We start from the raw sequence: 21793 nt of genomic DNA, 5'->3' as shown, positions 1-21793 counted from the left end.
TATAATATAGACAGAAGACATAGGGGATGAGGAATGAAGAAGTGGAAAGACAAGACTTATAATACTAACACTTACAAAATGACCTAATTTTTATAAGTACTAGATAGGAATAAATTTTTTTTTTTTTTTTTAAAAAGACTTCTTTGCCTTCAAGTTCAAATTTCTACAAAGAGTTGTATATTCAAGTGGTTGTGTATTAGGTGCCTAATTTATTTTAATTAGTATTGGGTAAATAATGATACAAATATGTTTTATACTTGGATTACAATTAGTTAATTTTGGATTAGAATTAGTTTTATTAGTAGATTACAGAAAGTTTGTATTTATCTTTATTTACTTAGATCATATGTCTGTCTTCATGAATTTTTAAGTTATAAATGGTTAACTAGTCTAACATGGAGGTTTAGACGGACTCAAAGTAGTTCATTTTATCAATTTGGAGGTCTTGGTTTCCTTGAAACTACCAATAAATAGTTTGGTCCATGACATTGTTGTAAAAAAAAATGTAGTTTTGCATTTCATACAAGACAAGTAGTGGAAGTAACTCAAGGATCTACTTCATTCATGAGAAATAACATACAACTTTGAATTCTATAACAAAAAATAAAAAGTGTACCTTGATATAGTAAAAAAAAAAAAAAAAACAAGAAGTATATAGTATCTTGAGAAGACCTTCAATTTTCATCCCAATTTCACATAGTACCCAAGATGTGTAGTCTCTCAATTAGTTTTCATGTATATACTTATTGAAATCTGTGTTCAAGAGAGATCAAAGAGAAAACAATTTTCTTTTCTTTTAATTGTACGTACGTTTAATTGCCTAAGCAATTACTTTATTTAATAACTTTTATTAAATAAACAATTGATTATCTAAGTAGGTTAGCCTTTTGAGCCAGCTCAATTGGGCTTTAGTCTGTGGCTTAGGATGGAACCAAAAGGACAAATAAGGCTCTAGCTCCAATGGGCTTCAGGCTTCCATCAACTCTTGACAAACCTAAATTTACCATTAATTATATAACAAGTATTACTATGTAAATATAATTACATTCTAGGTCTTATTAATAAATTATATCCAAAAACTTTAATATAATATCATTTGATGGCTCCATGAAACAATCATAGTGAACAAAGTCATAATAACTTGTCATTTTGTAAATCTCTATTTTATTCCTTGAGTCTATTGGGGATATTGCGAAAAGTAACAATGTAAGAATAAGGTTAATACCAAAGACAAATAGAAAATAGATAACTCGGAGGCACCATATCATTTTCCTTAGACAATATTTGCCACCCACACTTTTGTTGCTAAATGGTTATTGCAAATTTGTCTCCAGGATACAACTAAGATGTTGGACTCTACAAACAGCAATTCTGGAGAATGACCACTGGATTTCTTGTGTTTCTTGTGTTATTTTTCAAGTGAACATAAACCTTTATTTATACCTATAGGGTTATGTTTCATGAAAAGGCATGTGAGGAGAGTTAGTTATTTTTCAAGTGAACATAAACCTCTATTCATGAAAAGGTACGTATGTTTCATGAAAATGCACGTATGGAGAGTTAGTTAGTTTTTCATAAAACGATTAACAAAGATTGAAACCTCTTCAACCTTTCTGAACGGTCTCCAAAAAATTCCATAGAAAATTTCAGAAAATTCAGATTTTAGAATTTTCACTTAGAAAATTCCAGAACTTGAATTTTCACTTTATGAAACCATATTCTCCAAAATCAAACATCATTATTGCAACATATCCTTGTATATACCTATATATACAACAATCCCCCACTAGGTTGTAATAATATATGTCTCACTTAATTGATATCCTATCATGCATAATAGAAAGTGTCTTTCAACTTAAACCTCCCTTTAGTGTAATTGCTCAAGAAATCAATAGAGGTAATGGTAGCTTAGTGCTTGAATCAAAACTCTTATATGTTGAAATCGGAAACAACACACACATGAGAACATCCACAACACATTTAGAAATCTAAGTTGTTAGCACTATTATGGCCTTGTGCTCTACTCTGTTTAGTGAACATGTACAAGAGAAAACCCTTTTACTCTTGCTAGAAGCAGCAGCACTCCTATGTTCACAAAGGTGAAGTTCCTTCTTATGTCCCTGTTATACAAACATTTATGATTTAAGAACTTCAATAAGAGTTTAAAACTTATCCTTAATTTCATCATAATAGTTTATACTAATCCATCCTGAATGAGACACAAAATTAGTGCTCTTACTAACCACGTATCAATAGCTTGTTGTTACTCTTTAAACCTATTTAGATTAAATCAATTCAAGGTTAGATTCCCATTATTGGTGATTCTCTTACAAGAAGGGTTTTAGTCTCATTCCAATGGATGTTACCCTTACCAAGTCTCGAGGCACACTTTGGTAAAGAACCTATTTATATATACAATTACGTAGGTAATAGACTAGTCCAACCACATTTGACTTGCCTTACGTATTCTTGTCTTAGACTTTTAAGTCTAAAGTTCACTTTGTATACAACTCATGTATACCATATGCATTGTGGTTTTACAACTACATTATAAAGAATGGCTTACTATGGTCGTGGCCACGACACTTTATCAAAATCTTAGCCAATTTGTTTACTTGTCCGTTACCATTGTAATCAATGCTCTCAATTTAATTCTATAGTAGAGTAAGAAATACATCTTATTTATTAATGCTTACACATAGCACCCTCACATGTAGTGATTATCTAACTAGACATAGATATTATCACTAACATCAATAATAGAATTAAACTTGAATATTCTATACAATAGATATTCATCACAATTAAGTACTTTCTAATGATCAACCTTAAGTTTTAGAAACTTTGAAAGTCTACATACTATGAAGGTAATATCTAGTTTAGTTCCATACGTGATACGCAATATGTACTTAATATACTAGCAAACTTGAGCTATGCATCTACCCTTTCAGTAATCTTTTTATTTAATATTGGAATCAAAGTGTCTTTACCTCTTTAAAGATATTAAAATCTAAGAAGCAAGTTCTCAACACTAATCTCAACACAATGAGATAACACAATTCCCAAAAGAATGAGAATCACTAATCTCAATACAATAAGATTACTCAAATCTCAACAAAATGAGATAACATAAATCTCAAAATGAGATCAATATAGTGCACATCTCCACTATATTTCTTTACTTGATTCTCATTCATAAAAGACTTCATTTAATTAAGTAAGGAAATAAAAACCCACAGGTCATTCAAGGAAACTTCCTTACCAAGATCATTTTTCACAAAAGTCACTTCACATCTATATGATACATACTCATGTAGACAGAGAAAATTTCCGACCTATTACAAGCTGACACATCACACTACCAAGTCCACAAAATACAGCTAATTACAAAGCGCCACATATTGTTGCTAGGTTTTGCTATCACTACTCAGAAACCAACGGAAATTTGCCAAGTGTCATGCGAAAAACCAATCACACATCAGCACATGTAAACGATGACATAATTAGCCTCACGTGTGTAAACGATGACATAATCAGCCTCGCACATGTAAGCGATGACATAATCAGCCTCGCACGTGTAAGCGATGATATAAGCGAACCAATCAGACTGTGACATGTGTCACCAATCAAACTCCGCCACGTGTCGCTTACCCACCTCCAAACTCCTATAAATAGAAGCCTTCCTAAGGCATTTAGGAGAGCTGGGAGAGAGGGCACCAAGCCATCTGAAGCACAAGCAGCATCAGAGAAGATTCAGAAGTCCAGAAGCTTTGCTGGAATCAAGCCCTGAAGCCTTCAGCAACTTCAAGAACTTCAACCCTCCAATACGAAGAACATTCAAAGCAGAATCATCCAAACTACCTGCCTAGATCTCAAAGTTCACTGGAATCAAGATCAAAAGCCTCCAGAAATCTCAAATAAACACAAATCAGTGAAGCTCTAAAGATTCAAGCCTCTAAAGTCCGAAGAACTTCCACTACAAAACCTTCAAATACGAAGAACATTCAAAGATGAATCATCCAAATCATATTCCCAAATCTCAAAGTTCACTGGAATCAAGCTCAAAAGCCTCCAGAAACCTCAACAAATCACAAATCAGCGAAGCTCTACGGATTCAAGCATTTAAAGCACCGAAGAACTTCCCCCACAAATCTTTGAAGACGAAGAACGCACCAAGAACACGAAGAACACACAAAGAACACGAAGAACGTGAAGAACAAAGGATTTCTAACAAGCTCATAGCCAAAGATTCATTGTAATTCCGTTTCAACAATCTTCGATCCATCCCTCAACCAAATTGAAGGAAATCTTGTGTTCAAATCAAAATCACATTACCACAACTCCAATCAACAAATCTTTCAAGGAGATCGAATCAGAGGATCACTCTTTTGTAATCGCAGAGAATTGTACCACAATCATCAATACAAATTCGCATCTGTGAAACTATTTTACCTGTTTGACTTATTTCGAACTGAGAAATTTAGTCGTCCGCAAATTCTGGCACACCCGGTGGGACCTCTCTGCCTCTCATCTCATTCTCCTTCGAAGAAAGAAATCATCATCACCTTACTGCCAGCTCCAATGGCCTTTAGCAAGAATATTCAAGCTTCAACAATAGCTACTTCAACTAAACTTGGTACGGCTACAACTAACAACTGCATTGGTGTAATCAATTGTAGCCAACCCAAAGCAAACAATCAACTTTAAGCTCAATCAACCAAGGAAGCCAAGGTCCAGACAATCATCTCTTTAGACCCTCTTACAAGAAACAAGGTCATCAACAAGGACGTCTCCACCTTGAAACACCTCAAGTATAGGGGCAAATCTCCTTCTTCCTTCACAAGAAGTTGGTCGCACAATTTCTCTCCCATCAAAGGGAACCTAAAAAAATGAGATTTCACGTGCTCACTTTAATTCACTTCCTTCTCCATCATCTTATGAAGTTGTGTCAGTCATGATGACTAACACCTCTACCATGAAAGAAAAGATAGTTGAAATGGAACAAAGGGTCGTCCTTCTCACAAAAGCACTTGAAGATAAGGACCTCCAAATTGCAACTTTAATGAACAAACTCGAAGTACAAGATCTTGGTGAATCAAGCCATGGTCATAAATTCACATCCGCAAAGGATGACGAAGGGAGAGAAATTGAAAACACTTCCCGACAAGAAAAATCTACTTCGGTTGCTTCGTTGTCAGTCCAACAATTACAAGACATGATAACAAATACCATCCGAGCACAATATGGAGGTTCTTCTACAAGCTCTTTCACATATTCAAAACCCTACACAAAGCGCATCAACAACATGAGGATGCCAAATGGGTATCAAACCCCCAAGTTCTTACAGTTCAATGGCAATGGAAATCCTAAGCAACACATTGCTCATTTTATAGAAACTTGTGAGAACGCAGGGACTCAAGGAGGCCTCTTTATAAAGCAATTTGTCCGTTTGCTCAAGGGAAATGCCTTTGATTAGTATACAGACTTAGAACCTGAGTCAATCGACAGTTGGCAACAACTCAAAAGAGAGTTTCTTGACTGATTCTATAGCACGCGTCGTATAGTGAGCATGATAGAGCTTACTAATACCAAGCAATGGCAAGATGAGCCAGTGGTCGATTATATCAATCGATGGCGTTCTTTGAGCTTGAATTGCAAGGATAAACTTTCTGAAATATCAGCTGTAGAGATGTGTATCCAAGGTATACATTGGGGGCTTCTTTACATTCTCCAAGGGATAAAGCCCGAACATTTGAAGAACTAGCAACTCGTGTGCATGACACGAAGCTGAGCATTGCTAGCCACAAAAATACAAAACCTCCCATACTTGACGATAGCAGAAAGGAAGTAAGGAGGAATGATAGGAATGCAAAAAGCAATCTGAAAGACTCAATGGTTGTTAACACTGTCGAAGTCAAGGCTCCAAGAAGAGGAGCGAAGGCAAATGAAAAACAGCTTGAAGGATGGCGAAAGAACGAAGTGCGTCACCTAACTTTTAAGGAACTTGAGGAAAAAGCATATCCGTTCCCTGATAAAGATGTGCCAAACATCTTAGAACAATTATTGCAATTGAAGCTGATTGAATTGCCAGAATGTATGTTACCAGAAGACATAGGGAAAGTTGATGACCCTAACTACTGCAAATATCATCGCATCATTGGCCACCCAATCCAAAAATGCTTCATCTTCAAAGAACAAATCATGAAACTTGCCAAAGAAAACAAGATTGATCTAGACTTTAATGAAGTTGTTGGGTCAAACCATGTGACCGTTGCTTGTGATGTACTTCCAACTCTCAAGCAAGGGGTAAACACCAACCAAGCTTACAAATTGATTGACAATGATGGAATAAGGATCGGCCCCATCAATGGGAAGTTCCTTAAACACTTCTATGCTTGAAATTCGAGGATTGCTCCTTGGCAAGAGCTTAAACTGCCCACTGTAGCGTTGCAAGAGTATATAATGTCTTCCCAGTACCTTTAAAAGCATACCAATAAGGAGAAATTAATCCCACTCTATGTCACCAATTGCTAGTGTGGCGTAGTGGTTGGATGCCCATGTCACCCTTGAGAGGTCTCGGGTTCGATTAGTGGTGATACCCATTATTACACACTGAACCCTCCTTTTCGCAAAAAAAATAAAAAAATAAAAAAATAAGAACAAAGAAATCATCCAAAAAGAAAATATCAAAAAAAAAAAAAATTAATATTCTAGAAAATTATGATTTTTTAAATATTTTATCACTACCTAGAAATGGTTGAATTTGTTGAAAAATATTGCCGTAGTAAGGTTCACGCAAATAAAATGGTCAAATTCACGCAAATAAAGTGGTCAACGTACAGTAGTTCCACAGTCATACTTGATTTGAAAGGGGAATAGTCGGAACTCTTGGACAATTCAATGTGTTTGTTAAGGTTTTAGGCCCGTTAGATAGAGCAGTTTGGATAATGTTATTTGGTAGAATAGTTTAAATAACGTTATTTGTATTTTTTAAAAGTTTATATAAATAAAAAAATATATAAAAATATTTATAATATTATTTAAAAATTAAAAATATGTATTTAAGATATTTCAACAAACAACTCGATCCGGATTTTATTCCCTATAAATATCTACCATTGGCTGAAGCTAAAGGCTGCTAATTCTACTATCCAAAAAGGAAAAAAAACTGTAGAGTCAGTCTACACCAATGACTTCTCCACTGTCTATGTTAGGAATTCAAATCTTCTGTCTCACTTTTTTTACTTTACTCTATACTTCACTAATAAATATTTGCCACGTGATACTATTAATTAATAACTGTAGGGTTAATAAGTCAATAATGATAATATTTAATTAATTAGGTGAATACATAGTAAGTATTTATTGGTGAAGTATAAAGTAGAGCAGAAAAAATAGGACAGAAGATTTAGACACCTATGATAGTACGTTGGAACGTGGAAAACACTCTCCTATTTAGTCTAATCAAAAGAACGTACGTAACGCGCTATTACATCTTATCTGACGATAGTACCAAGTACCAACCTATTTTTCACACAAAAAATAAAAAGACAGTAGTACCAACAAAACAATGGTCCAAAATAGTACGAAACTACACCAACTAAAATTCAAAGCGCATTTCCTTCCTGGATAAAGCTCCGGTACTTAATGTATCCATAAAAATAGTCATCTATTTTAAAAAATGTTTTATTGAAAGTAAAAAAATTATTTATTTATTTATTTTTTAGTAAAATTTTTCTAAAATAATTTACTAATGTATTATGTATGCCCTAAAGATATTTGCTAGTAAAATCTATAAATAAATAAACATTATTGTCTTTTTTTGGCTCCATAGCTACAATGCATAGCTATTTTTGGCTATGCACTGTAGCTAAAAGGTATAAAAAAAAAAAAGTTTTTTATGTGTGTGTTCACATTGCTTTTGATTAATTTACTAATTTTTATTCATTTTTTTATTCTTATTTTTCTTCTTCCTCTTCTTCCTACGTTTCATTTGTTTCACCGTGTCTCTCTCCTTACTCCCTCTCCATCTGCCTCTCTCTTCCTCCATGCCGATCTGCACGAGTCCAACCACCACAGACCGCAAAGCCCCAAGTCCCAAGTCTAAAGCTTACCCACGCTAACCCATCTCAGCCTCTCGGCTTTGTTTTCGGCATTTGTGCTTGTGTTTCAGTGTGGATTTCGGGCTATGTTTGTGTTTTGGGTTTATGTTTAAAGCATGGGTTTCAATTTGGGTTTGTGTTTCGGGCATGGGTTTCGGCCTCTCTCCTGTGTTTTGGGCGTGGGTTGTTGTCAATTTGTGGGTTTCAACCTCTCAATTTGTGTTTCTGATCTAGGTTGTTGTCGATCTGCTTGATCGGTTTTTTTTTTTCTTCTCTAGTTTTTTTGCTTTCTTTTTTGTTATTCTTCACTAGTTTTTTATGGGTATTGGTTATAGTGGCGGGTTGTGGTTGTGCAGTGATTTCTATGGCTTTGATGGTGGTTGTGGTTGTGGTTGTGCTTTGGCAATTGAATGAAATATTATTTTATTATAGTGTTCATATTATTTTATTGTGTTAAAAGCTAAAATAAAACCACTGATGTTGGATTTTTTATAATGTGAGAAGGTAAAATAGATACAACTTTTGTGGTACCAAAATAACTAAAAAAATAGCTCCACCAACGTGGATGCTTTTAGAAGCAAGTTAGTGTTGAAGTTAAAATGCACCATTTCATTAAAGATTTATGACAAAACGCAACGTTTTGGATTAGTTACTGAGCATGAGTGTGAGACTGAAATGATGCCGTATTGTAGGGGTGTGCAAAAAATCCACCGACCCGCCAAACCCAACCCGACCCAACCCGACCTGCTGGGTTGGGTCGGTTTTTAAGGTTTGGTGGGTTGGGTTGGGTTTCAATTTTTTTTTTTTTTATAGTGGGTCGGGTTGGGTTTGGGTCAAAAAATTATAAACCCACCAAACCCGACCCGACCCACCATATTTAAATATATATTTAAAATATATTATATATTTAATAAGTTTAAAAAAAAAAAAAAAACCAGTTGTACTACACTAAAATAAAGTGAAATGCTTTATGTAACGTGTAAACTATAGCTGCAATTCAAATGAGTTCTGGCTTCTGACTTCCGATAACTTCTGTAAATTGACAATTTGACATGATAAGTTGATAACTCATCGCATTGAAAAAAGTGGGATGCTTCCCAGCCACAAACGTGTACAACGGCAACTTGTACTTTGGAGAAAAATATTAAAATATTTAAAAGTCTAGTAAAAAGACTTAGGTGGTGACTATGCCTAGAAAGTGTTTAGTTCCATTTCAATTCCTTAACAAAAAATCAGCCTGTAAACTGTAAAGCAGTTCGGTTCCTAACCAGCTGTCCAGCACTTTTTGGTTTTCTCCTATCATATATAACATCTATTATTTCACAATCACACAAATGAAAAACCTAAAGTGCCGCCTCTCTCTTTCCCTCCTCTCTCAGTTTCTCAGAGAGTCACACTTCACTCTCATTTGAATTTTGAACTAACACTCTCTCCCTCTACTGAGCCACTGCCGTCCACCAGCTATCATCACCACCTTGGCGATGGTTCTATCTTTCCGGTGGTAGCTATCTCTTCCGGTGTTAGGTAAAGTTTCTCAATGTTTTCCATCTCTCACTCACTCTATCTGTTTATCTCTCTTTCTGTGGTGGATCAATGTTTAGCTTTTGCTTTGTTGATTTCTTAGTTTTCTTTTGGTTGATTTTTAAATGTTTTTTCTTTGTCTCAACCTACAGATGTATTTCTTACTCTACAATATTTTCTCTTATCGACTTGCTGTGTCCCTTTCTCTTTATCTTGCTTTACAGGTTTGTCTTTGTCTGGCCCTCTCTCTATTGTTTTTACTATTGTTGTTTAGTCATTAAGGAGTTACATTATACTAATCTTTGGGTTTTTTTAAAAATATATATATATATATATATATATTTATATTTATAGATGTCATCTGAAACTCAATGCGGCACAAATGAGGTTCCTGTGGCACCCACTCCCACAAATGAGGCTCCTCAAATGGAGGCAACAGACATTAGTGCTGCTACCTCAAATCTCCCTCCTATAGAAGCAGAAGGTATAAAAAAACCTAACCAAACATCATATGTATGGGGTCACTTTATCTTATTAGAAGGTGAGAGAGCTGAATGTAAGTATTATGGCAAAACTTATGCTGCTGGGTCAAAAACTTACAGCACTATTAACTTAAGAACTCATTTGGAAGCTCGGTGTAAAAAATATCCTTATGGTAAGAATAAGAAGGTGGATAACACTCAAATGACTTTAGCTTTCAGACCTAAAAAGAGTAATGATGCGGAGGGTGCTAATAGTAATAGTCATATTGCTGTAAGCTACAATGAGAGCATGTGTAGGGAAGCACTCGCTAGGATGATTATTATGGATGAATTGCCATTTAAATTTGTTGAGTATGAAGGGTTTAGGTACTATAGTAATGTGTTGCAGCCTAGGTTCACTGTCCCAACTTGCACTACTGTTGCAAGAGATTGCATAAGAATTTATTCAATAGAGAGGGATAGGTTGACACTGACACTTAGACTTTAATCCAAAATATTAATTACATGTGCCTTACTGCTCATTTCATTGATGATGATTGGCAATATCACAAAAGGATTTTAAATTTTAGTCAAGTCCCTAATCATAAAGGTGAAACCATTGGAAAGGTGGTGGAGTCATTGTTGCTTAGTTGGGGCATTGATAAAATTTTCACCCTCACAGTTGACAATGCAGCCTCTAACAGTGGGACTGTAACCTACTTGGATAGGATAACTAAAGAGTGGGGTGCTTCTATCTTAGGTGGTGAGTTTATGCACATGAGATGTTGTGCACACATTGTGAACCTTATTATGATGGAAGGTTTGAAAAGCCTTCATGAGTCAATTGTCAAAGTTCGTAATGCAGTAAGGTATGTGAGGTCCTCTCCATCTAGGTATGATAAGTTCAAAGCATGTGTGGAAAAAGTAAAGATTGCTAGCAAGGGTTGTGTATGTCTTGATGTTCCAACTAGAAGGAACTCGACCTACATGATGCTAGAGAATGCAGAAAAATTTCAAAGGACATTTGAAAGATTACGTGTTAATGATGCACAATATATTCGTTACTTCTTGGATGATGGGAGTGGGAAAAAAATATTAGGACCACCTGATTTTGAGAATTGGGATAATGTGAAGGTGTTTGTGAAATTTTTGAAGTTGTTTTATGAAGTTACATTACGATTTTCTGGTTCTCTATATGTCACATCTAATGTATTTTTTCATGAACTTTGTGTGATGAAGACTAAATTGACAAACTTGTGTGAAAGTGAAGATCCTCTTTTGAGTATGATGGCAAGGGATATGCATGAGAAATTTGATAAGTATTAGGGTGACATTGAGAAGCTTAATTTGATGATGTTTGTTGCTATTGTACTAGACCCAAGGTACAAGTTGAGGTTTGTAAATTTTTGGTTTACCAAATGGAATCCAGGAGCAGTGGCAGAGAACATGACAAGAAAGGTGAAAAAGGCTCTTGTTCGTATGCATGAGCACTATTGTAACTGTGATGGGTATTCAAATGGGCAAGGTCAAGATGGCTCTTCTTCAAACAATGTTGAGACTAGACCTATGCAAGATCTCCATGCATTGGTGAAATCTATTTATAAGATGCATTTGGCAGGGGATAGTTTGGAAAGCAAATCAGAGGTGGAAAGATATTTGGCTGATTGTGTGGAAGAAGATTCTCCTAATTTTTGTATTTTGAACTGGTGGAAGGTGAATTCCTCAAAATATCGGCTTCTCTCAAAAGTAGCTCGTGATGTGTTAGCCATTCCTCTCTCTACAGTTGCCTCTGAGTCTGCATTTAGTACTGGAGGTCGTGTGTTGGATCGATTTCGAAGCTCTTTGTTGCCTAACACAATTGAAATGTTTATTTGTGCTCAGAATTGGTTAAGAGCGACTGATATAACTGATCTTCAACAATCAATGGAAGAAGTTGAATCCTATGAGGGTCTTGAGTCAGGTAATTTTTCAACAAAGTAATTTTTTATGATTGTAATTTTTTAGTTGTTATATAAGCCTTTTGGGTTCTGAAATTTCACTGTATATTTATTGTCTTTTTTTTTTTTTTTTTTTTTTGATTTGTTTTAGAGTTTACATCTCAAAGCACCATAACAGTGGAAGAGGAAGATTAGATGGAAATTGGAATGCTAGATAGCTTGGATATTTTGGTTCTTAGTGGGACTAGTATATTTTGAAATCCCCTCATAGAACTAGTTCTGTATATTTTGTTTATAAACTCAATTTGATATATTTTGTTTATAACTGAGTTAGGAACTTGGTATATTAATTCTGTATATTTTGTTTACTGACTCAATTACATATATTTTGTTTATAACTGAGTCAAGAACTTGAGACCCTAGTTCAATAGTTCATATATATTTTATTTATTAACTCAGTTAGATATATTTTGTTTATAATTGAGTTAGGAACTCATGAATATTTTGTTTATAAGTGAATTAGGATACTAGTTCATTTATATTTTATTTATCAATTCAGTTGGATATTTAGATGTATTTTGTTTACAACTGAGTTTTTTTATCAACTCAGTGGTAAGTGTGATATATATATATATATATTTTTTTTTGTTCAATTTAATAATAATAGCAATAAAAAAAATTGTCCAACTCATGGATTCAACCTGACCCATGTGGGTTGGGTTGGGTTGGGTTGGACTTATGTGATGAGTTGGGTTGGGTTGAATTTTTTTTTACCCACCATGGTAGGTTGGGTCAAAAAATTCCCTCAACCCGACCTATGCACACCCCTATGTACAACCCCTATGTACAAGGGGCTAAATTTGAGACCCGAGGACCTAACAACCTATAATTCACCCTTAGTAAGTTTTGATGGAAAGGTTGTCATTCCGAAGAGTCAGATTAAACTACCTGTACAAACTAGTTTAGAAGTGGTGGAGGTGGATTTCATTGCAGTGGACGCTTATTCACCCTACACAGCCATTGTGGCCAGACCTTAGCTTCATACCCTAGGAGTTGTTTCTTTTACTCTACACTAGAAGGTGAAATATCCGTCTAAGTGCCAAGTTAAGGCGATCCTGAGAAATCAATCCACAGCCAGGCAGTGCCTGGTGGCTGCCATCTTACATCAGCCTGAAACTAAGTCCTCGGCCTCTACTATAGGAGGCTTATAGCAATTAAGAGCTCCGGTGTTGCCTATCAACGAATCGGCCACAGAGGCAAAATGTGAGGATTTGGAAACGGTCGTTGTTGGTGATGATTCGAAGAAATTATTTTAGGTCAGGGCTCAGCTACCTACTCCAAAGAAGGAAAAGCTGATAGAGTTTCTTAGAAAAAATGTTGACATGTTCGCATAGAATGCTTACAAGGCCCCGAGGGTGGATTCGAGCTTCATCTGTCATCATTTAAATGTTAATCCCTCCGTCAACCTCAAAAAGCAACCACCTCAACGCTCATCCAAGGATCACTCTGATGCTGTCAAAGACGGTGATGAAATTAAAGCAGGCAAGGGCTATCAAAAAGATATTCTACCCTAAATGGCTGGCCAATACTGTGGTGGTAAAAAAAAAAAGAGTAGGAAATGGTGAGTGTGTGTAGACTTCACAGATCTAAACAAGACTTGCCTAAAAGATCCTTTCCCTATGCCTAGAATATCCCAGCTGGTGGATACAACTGTAGGCCATTCTCAGATGAGCTTCCTGGATGCCTTTCAAGGGTACCACTAAATACCACTAGCTCCGGACGATCAAGAAAAGACTGCTTTCATCACCCCTGTTGAGAACTACCACTACAAAGTGATGCCATTCGATTTGAAAAATGCTGAATCTACCTATAGAATGTTTGAACCACAGTTGGGCAAGAGTATCGAGTTCTACATAGACAACATGGTGATGAAGAGTAAGTTAGTGTCTGAGCATGTAGGAGATCTCGAGAACATTTTTGAAATTTTGAGGAAGTACAAGTTGCGCCTTAACGCTTCCAAATGCTTTTTTGGTGTGGGATCGGGCAAATTTCTAGGTTACATGGTTACTCATCGTGGGATTGAAGTTAATCCCGATCAGATTAAGGCAAGCAATGGTTTATAACCACCTCAGAATCCTAAGGAAGTCCAGAAGCTGACTGGAATGACTGCTACTTTGAATCGATTTATCTCTTGATCAATAGATGGGTGTAGACCCTTCTTCCTATTGATGAACAAATAGAAGAGATTTCAGTGGACCAAGAAATGTGCCTTAGCCTTCCAACAGCTTAAGGATTATCTCTCTCAGCCCCTCATGTTGTAAGCTTAGTCTTGATACGAGTCGATAGCGGCATACAAAGACCAGTTTATTATGTGAGCAAGTTATTGCATAAGGCCGAGATCTGCTATCTACCATTAGAAAAAACCATTTTGGCGGTAGTACATGCCACACGTAAACTCCCCTATTACTTCCAGGCACACACAGTAATCATCCTAACTCAGCTCCTACTCCGAGCTTTGCTCCGAAGTGTTGATTACACAGGAGGATTGCTAAATGGGGCATGATCCTAAAGGCTTTTGACATCAAATACATGCCTCGCACCTCTGTCAAGGGTCAAATTCTCATGGATATGGTAGCCGAATTTGCTGAATCCCCATTAGAAGTAGAAGTAGAGAATCAAAACATGGATGAAAAATCGGTTGGCATGATCTCCCAACAAGGTCTCTTATCCTTAAAAGTGTACGTTGATGGTGGAACAAATCAGAAGGGGTCCAAAGTGGGGCTAGTTTTGGTCTCACCTGAGAAAATCACCATTGAGAAATCATTAAAATTGGGATTCTCGGCTATAAACAATGAAGCCAAATATGAGACTCTGCTTATGGGAATGACCATAGTTCAAAAAATAGGCGAAAAGGTTGTAGAGGTATTCTCTGACTCAAGATTGGTCGTCGACTAGGTAAAAGGGGAGTTCGAAGCCAAAGATGAGAGAATGTAAGGGTACTTAAGTCAGGTTAGACATTTGCAGTCAAGTTTTGAATCTTTCAACCTGTTACATGTCTCTAGAAGTGGAAACACACATGCTGATTCCCTAGCCATACTTGCAACCTCCTCGGCGCAAAACTTACCCTGAGTCATCCTTATGGAAGACTTATGCAAGCCCACTAAGGTGAACAGAAAGGTGATTCATGTTGACCACTTTAAAGTGGGGCTTAGCTGGATGGACCCCATAGTACTGTTTCTGAGAGAGGATATCCTACTTGAGGAGAGGGCAAAAGTTGACAAGGTACGAAGAAAAGCTCATCGGTTTTGGCTGTCTAAGGATCAGAAATTGTACAAACGCTCTTTTTTTGGGTTATACTTGTTATACATATACTCCGAAGTAACAAAGCTACTCCTTGAGGAGTTACATGAAGGGATTTGTAGAAACCACATTGGAGGAAGATCCCTATCGCACAGAGTCATCACTCAAGATTATTGGCGGCTCAATATGCAAAAAGAAGCACAAGAATATGTAAGAAAGTGTGACCAGTGTCAAAGATTCGCACCAAACATACACCAACTAGGAGGAGTCCTCAATCTTCTGTCTAGCCCCTGACCAATCACTCAATGGGGCTTGGATATTATGAGCCTTTTCCCCAAGGTAGTAGGGAACAAGAGATATTTGCTGGTTGGCACAGACTACTTCACTAAATGGATAGAAGCTGAGCCTTTAGTAAATATTAGAGATGTGGACGCAACAAAATTGTTTGAAAAAATATTGTCACACGGTTTGGGGTCCCTTATACCTTCATTTCGAACAATGGTCTTTAGTTTGATAGCAAATCTTTCAGGAGATACTATTATGACTTGGGAATTACAAATAGATACTCTACCCTAGCTTATCCCTAAAGGAATAGACAAGCCGAGACTGTTAACAAGATCATAATGAATGGACTCAAAAAGAGGTTGGATGATGCAAAGGAAAAGTGGGTAAAAAAGCTGTCACATGTCCTCTGGACATATCGAACCACACCTCGCAGGTCAACTAAGGAAACCCCATTTTCAATGACTTATGGGCTGAGGTTATTATTCCTCTAGAGACTGGCTTTCCAATGTTAAGGACCAGCTTATTTGACCCGAGCAATAACAATGAGTTGTTAGAAAAGAGCTTGGACTTTATTGAGGAGAGAAGAGAAAATGCAAGGGTTCAGTTAATGATGTCAATGTAAAGTTGAGGACGTTAGTGCCTGGTGACTTAGTATTGAGAAATGTCCTAGGCACTGCAAAAAACCCAGTGTGAGGAAAGTTAGGGTCCAATCAGGAAGGACCATATCGCATCACCTTGGTGGCTGGTATAGGAGCGTATTTTCTGAAAGACTTAGATAAGCGTGCAATACCAAGCCCTTGGAATGTAAACAACCTGAAAATGTATTATTATTAATAAAAAAAAAATTATCAAATATGTCTAGTTGTTATATAAAGGCTTTGTACTTTCTGTTATTCTTTCTTTATAAGTGATTAAACAGAACCTTAGTTATGCCTGGGTTCTTGGACTAGATGCTTTGGAGAAATTAACACTCTATTCTTTCTTTATAAGTCATTAAACAAAACCTTAGTCATGCCTAGGTTATTGGACCAAATGCTTTGGAAAAATTAACACTCTATGACATCTTTATAAACGATTAAACAGAACCTTAATCATGCCTAGATCCTCAGACCAAATACTTTGGAGAAATTAACACTCTATGACATCCTTATAAGTAATTAAACAGAACCTTAAGCATGCCTAGGTTCTTGGACCAGATGCTTTAGGAAAATTAACACTCTATGACATCTTTATAAGTGATTAAACAAAACCCTTAGTCATGCCTAGGTCCTTGAACCAGATGCTTTGGAGAAATTAACACTCTATGACATCTTTATAAGTGCTTAAACAAAACCTTAGTCATACCTAGGTCCTTGAACCAGATGCTTTGGAGAAATTAACACTCTATGACATCTTTATAAGTGCTTAAACAAAACCTTAGTCATACCTAGGTTCTCGGACCAGGTGCTTTGGGGAAAACAACACTGTGACATATTTCTAAGTGCTAAACAGAATCCTAGTCACAACTGATCCCCTGGGTTACGTACTTGGAAAAATTTACGCTACATTATCTATTGGTCTTTCACTAAGTGTCAAAACAGTTCCAGGGTTATACTCTACTCCTCGGATTAATTGCTTTCAGTTAAGTTGAAGTCCTTAATTATTTATCCAAGTGTGGGGCAAAATGAAGAATATTTCCTTCTTCTTTTTTCTTTTCTTTTTTTTTTTTTACTTTTTACGAAGTATGTATCTATCTACACTAGATCCAACCACTCAAAGTATGGGCAATATGTCATTGTTAGGTTTCACTAGAGACAAACAGCAATAGTTCAATATTATTTATAACAGTAATAAGTTTCAAAGTGCATAAAAGCAAAAGTACGAGAGATAAAAAGAAAAACTTTTTTCATTAAACAAAAAAGGGATACATTGTCTGAGAGCAGAACGCCATTATAAAAAAATCTTACAAAAAAAAAATCCTATATTTGGAATTTTAGGCTTTGGCTTGGGGAGGGTCTTTCTTGGGATCAGCAGCCTCAGAGTGGACATCACCAGCCTTAGACTTAGCCTCCGCATCCTTGGCCTAGGAGAACGCATCCTTGATTGTGAGGGCATCCTCAGAGGGCTTAGCCTTCATCTGTGGCTGAGCCTCACCCACTTCAGCCCCTTTTGAAACTCCATCACCAGGAGGGGAAGCTTGGCCTTCATCTGGAATTTCTCGAATATCCTCTGGGAAGAAGACATTCTCAGCCTCCCTCAGCTCAAAGTCCACGGGGACTCCCACCTGGTCCATGGCTACTCCCCATGACTCGATGCAGTAGTCCCTGCACTCTACGGCTACCTCCTTTACCAGTCGGGTCTCTGTGTCCCGCACCCCACATTCATAGGATGTATTCTCCACGGCCTCAGCGGCTTTCCTGGCCACTCGAACTGCATCCTTGGCTTTCTGCAACTTCGCCTTAAAATCCAAAACGGTTTGTTTTTGGGTGGCCAAGTTTATCTCAATTATGTGCAATTTTTAGCGCTGATCTTTGTCCTGCCTCTCTGCAGTCTTTAAACCCACCTCGGCGCTTATGCGAGCCTTTTCCACTTCCTTCAGCTTCTCGAACAGATCTACGTGCTCCTCTTTCAAGGCTCCTAGAGTCTTCTCCACCTCAAAACGGGAGTGGGCCTCAGCCTTAACCTCGTCATGGGCATTCCTGACCCACTCCTCAGCCACATATATTTATTGGGTAACCTGCATAAAAATGGTAAAAGGGTTATAAAAATATATACATATATGAATAAACATGCAAGCTTAGTATTTAAAGAAAGAAGATGTTGATTAACTTACCATTACAATGTCCATTTTCAATGACATGAAGAGGTCTGGTTGCCTGGTATGCCTGAGACCCTCCATGTCTCGGGGAAGGAGGATGGGTTGCTCTAAGGCCTCAACAAGGTAGGTGGCATGCCCTCTCTAAGACTCCTAAATCGTGGCATCCCAAGGAACGGGAGCACCATTCATCTCTAGCCGAGGAGACCAGGTGCACAGCCCTCATCGCACTTCAACCTTATCCCGACTCTCCACGGACTTGGCTCTCTTGTCCTTGGGGTTTTTAGCCTTCTTCTGTTGTTTAGCCCCCTTTTGAGGGCCAACCTCGCCCTCCTCTAGGTCCTCAACTAGCCTCTTCTTCCTCAGATTCAAGTTGGCTTGCAGTCAAAGGTCAGTGGGGTGCGGGGGAGGAGGAAGGAGACTGAGAGGAACTTACGACTTGGGGACATCTTTTGAAGTTTGTCCCTTATTCCTATTCACCATTAGACCCTTTAAACTGGGTCTCTGCTTTAGATCCATTACTTCTTCTTCTGAACTGGAATCGACTCGAGCAATGATTAGCTTAAGAGGATGAGCTACAGAAAATCTGTCGAACTTCTGTTTGGAATCCAAGAGCTCCACAGGCTTTTCTGGCGCTCCTTCTATGTCTTTAAAGTGGAACTGATTGATCTCAGCGTCGAGGGAGTGACGAGAAAAGGCTGACTCCTCTCTCAAAGCAGCTGCCTGTTGAGGAACGCGTTGAAGAGGCAATTGAACTGGAGGAAGATCTCTCCGAGCCAAAAACCTCAGCTTGGAGACGTCTATCCGAGCTAGTCTAGAGCTTCCAACCCTTATTGCCTAGCCTGCGTCCTAGAATATGCGGGACAGGGGCACGTAAACCAAAATTAGGTGAGCGACCCATAACTATCCGTCTTCACTCACAAATATTTCCGACCTTAGTAGGTAGTTAAGAGCCGAAATGTTGGTCAGATTGAGCCTCGGAGCAACGTGGCTTTTATCTGTAAAAACATCCGAGAAGGAAATCGTGGTCAAACCAATGAAAATTACTATCAGTGGGAGATGAAGTTTTAAAAATGAAAAGGAATAAAACTAAAAGGGCTAAACCCCTTGCCCAAAGAAACTAATCCTAAAGTCCCCCACTTAGCTCTCCTGCCCAAGTTAGACAAGGAAGATTATCATGCCATTCCCCGGAGGCAACCAGATAGTCATCCTTCAAGCCCTTGTTGGACTTAGGAAGGCAAGATATCAATCTAATGACATCGGCGCTAGCAAGGGAATGGCACTCATACATATGTACGACGTTGTGCCATGTGAGCCCTAGGTTCATCTGATCGTTCAGAGCATCTACGCTCCCCATGACTTTAAACAGGTTAGGAGCACATTGATAGGGACACAACCTATGATTGAGCAGGTAGTCTCTAGTTATTCTACGCATGGGAAGAGTCATTCTTCCCTCTATAAAGGCTATAATTTGAATGACAACTTCACCCTCCCCTTTATCCGTGTATACTTGGTCCAAGGCGCAATATTGTAGGCTTACTCCCCGTGGGATATGGTATTTGGCCCTAAAACCCTCCATACCGACCGGAGAGTCTACTAAATGCTTGAATCTACTCATCTAGGCAAATGTAGATGACACAAAGGAAGTTTTTCTAAAAAAAGAAAGAAGACCGAGGAGGATGGCCGAGGAGAGAAGGAAATTCTAAAAAGATAAATACTTACAAAAGCAAGTGAGTGTATTAGATCCTGAACCTTTAGGGAAATCTTTTGGAAATTTCTTAAGGAAAAGAGTTAGGGAAACTCAAAATGTAGTGATTTGGAGTGCTTGAGATCTCTGAAGAACTAGAAAATTCGTAAAGTAAAGGAAGAATGATCTCCCTCAAGGCTTTATATAAAGGGTGAAAATGAGTGAGAGTTATCCCGCTCAAAATTCCAAGAGAAAGATCAGCTGTTGGATCTGCACCTCACCGCTAGATCTGGGGAACAAGGCACCGCCCGGTGTAATTAATGGCGTCTCACAAACTTCGAAGCGTCAATAGCAATCATGGAACGCGCAAAACGGTAATTTCACACGTGTGAACCAGAGAAATAAATGGTCTTGTCTCTTAAAAATCAAAACCCCACTTTTTCTCCTTGGATGAGAGGGAAAAACTAGAGTTTTGAAGGGCTATTTTAGGGATAAAGGCCCAAAATCGTATGTTGGGCATTGGGCTTTGTCCGTGAACATTGACAAGTTCGAGGAGGGATAAACAGTTATGAGGGATTTCCGTTCAGAGTCTCATAAATAAGAAATGAGTGGAAAGCAGTCCGAGGAGGAATTCCTCCTCGGATATGATAGATATCACTCAGATGTGTATTCCAACAATGAAAGTAACCTTCATAGAAACCCCAATAATAGGGACGTGCCTCATGAACATACGAGAAGGAAAAGAACCCAAAAATATCTAAAGAAAAGCTGCTACCACCGCATTAAATGCACTGTAATTACTTTTCTGGCCGCATTTATATGGAGAAGACCCCTGAACAATACTATCTTGACAACCACAACTCACAGAAAGCTAAAGAGGGTGTCTGATGGGACTGGCACTCAAATGAGAGCTCAAATGATCAACAAGTGTAGGATCAGAATAGTCCAAGAGGAACTATATAATATAAGAAACCCTCCATGAGGAGGGGATGGGAAAAATAGAGAGAGAGTACTGTAGCAATCAAAATTGTGTTTGTACCCCATTGTTATTGATTTATATAAAAAATATCTTCTCGGACAGTGAATAGATTCAGCTCTATTTTCCTTGTTCTTACTTGATCATCTTTTAAACCCATACTAGCCATTGTCAAATTCATTAGGGCCTAGTTCTCCAACCCACTCTCTACAAATTTATTGTACTGGGCTCACTGGGCCAAGATCCCATTCAAGTTGAGCTTGGGCTGCAAAACATGTCCTTGCAGTAGCCATGTAGTTGGAAGCTCACAACCATCAAAATATGACACCTACCGATACATAGCTTTAGGGTTTGGTTGAGAGCATACAAGATCTCACACAACATAATCGTTAGCTCATACAACAACTCTTATAGCACACGACCCTCACTCTACCCCCTTAGAGCATTCCCATCAAAACTTTTAAAAAATTTTAGCATTTAGTATCTCAAAAAACCACTTTATCAATTTTAATAACACATTTTATAATACAACCAACATCAAAGGTTCTATTTTTACTTTTATCTTATTAAAATAATATAAACATCTTATTAAAATAAAATAAAACTTCCAAAAAAAGTTCATAGGTTCATAGCAACCAACCACTTTCACCACCACCACTGTGGTAGCCACAACTTAACCAAAAAAAAAAAAAAACTCAAAGCAAAACCACCACCACAAACACAACAACAA

General features: G+C 37.6%; 2 protein-coding genes across 2 annotated transcripts; both read left to right on the top strand.

The window, feature by feature from the left end:
* Window positions 1–9977: 9977 nt before the first annotated feature.
* Window positions 9978–10592, top strand: LOC112004388 (zinc finger BED domain-containing protein DAYSLEEPER-like). The gene has a single exon (XM_024036631.1). It carries the CDS (start codon window positions 9978–9980, stop codon window positions 10590–10592), a length of 615 nt encoding a protein of 204 aa, XP_023892399.1.
* A 17-nt stretch (window positions 10593–10609) lies between these two features.
* LOC112004389 (zinc finger BED domain-containing protein RICESLEEPER 2-like) lies at window positions 10610–11410 on the top strand. The gene has a single exon (XM_024036633.1). The coding sequence runs from the start codon at window positions 10610–10612 to the stop codon at window positions 11408–11410; it is 801 nt and encodes a 266-aa protein (XP_023892401.1).
* Window positions 11411–21793: the final 10383 nt, after the last annotated feature.

This window comes from Quercus suber, unplaced genomic scaffold, assembly GCF_002906115.3.
Source record: "Quercus suber isolate HL8 unplaced genomic scaffold, Cork oak 2.0 scaffold_577, whole genome shotgun sequence".
In the NCBI taxonomy this organism is placed as follows: domain Eukaryota; kingdom Viridiplantae; phylum Streptophyta; class Magnoliopsida; order Fagales; family Fagaceae; genus Quercus; species Quercus suber.
Note: the sequence above shows the minus strand (reverse complement) of the source record. Positions and strands in the feature narration are given on the sequence as shown.

What these genes read in the sequence shown, in the direction of transcription:
- LOC112004389 (XM_024036633.1), top strand. Translation starts at nt 10,610, where the DNA reads ATGTGCCTTACTGCTCATTTCATTGATGATGATTGGCAATATCACAAA.
- LOC112004388 (XM_024036631.1), top strand. Translation starts at nt 9,978, where the DNA reads ATGTCATCTGAAACTCAATGCGGCACAAATGAGGTTCCTGTGGCACCC.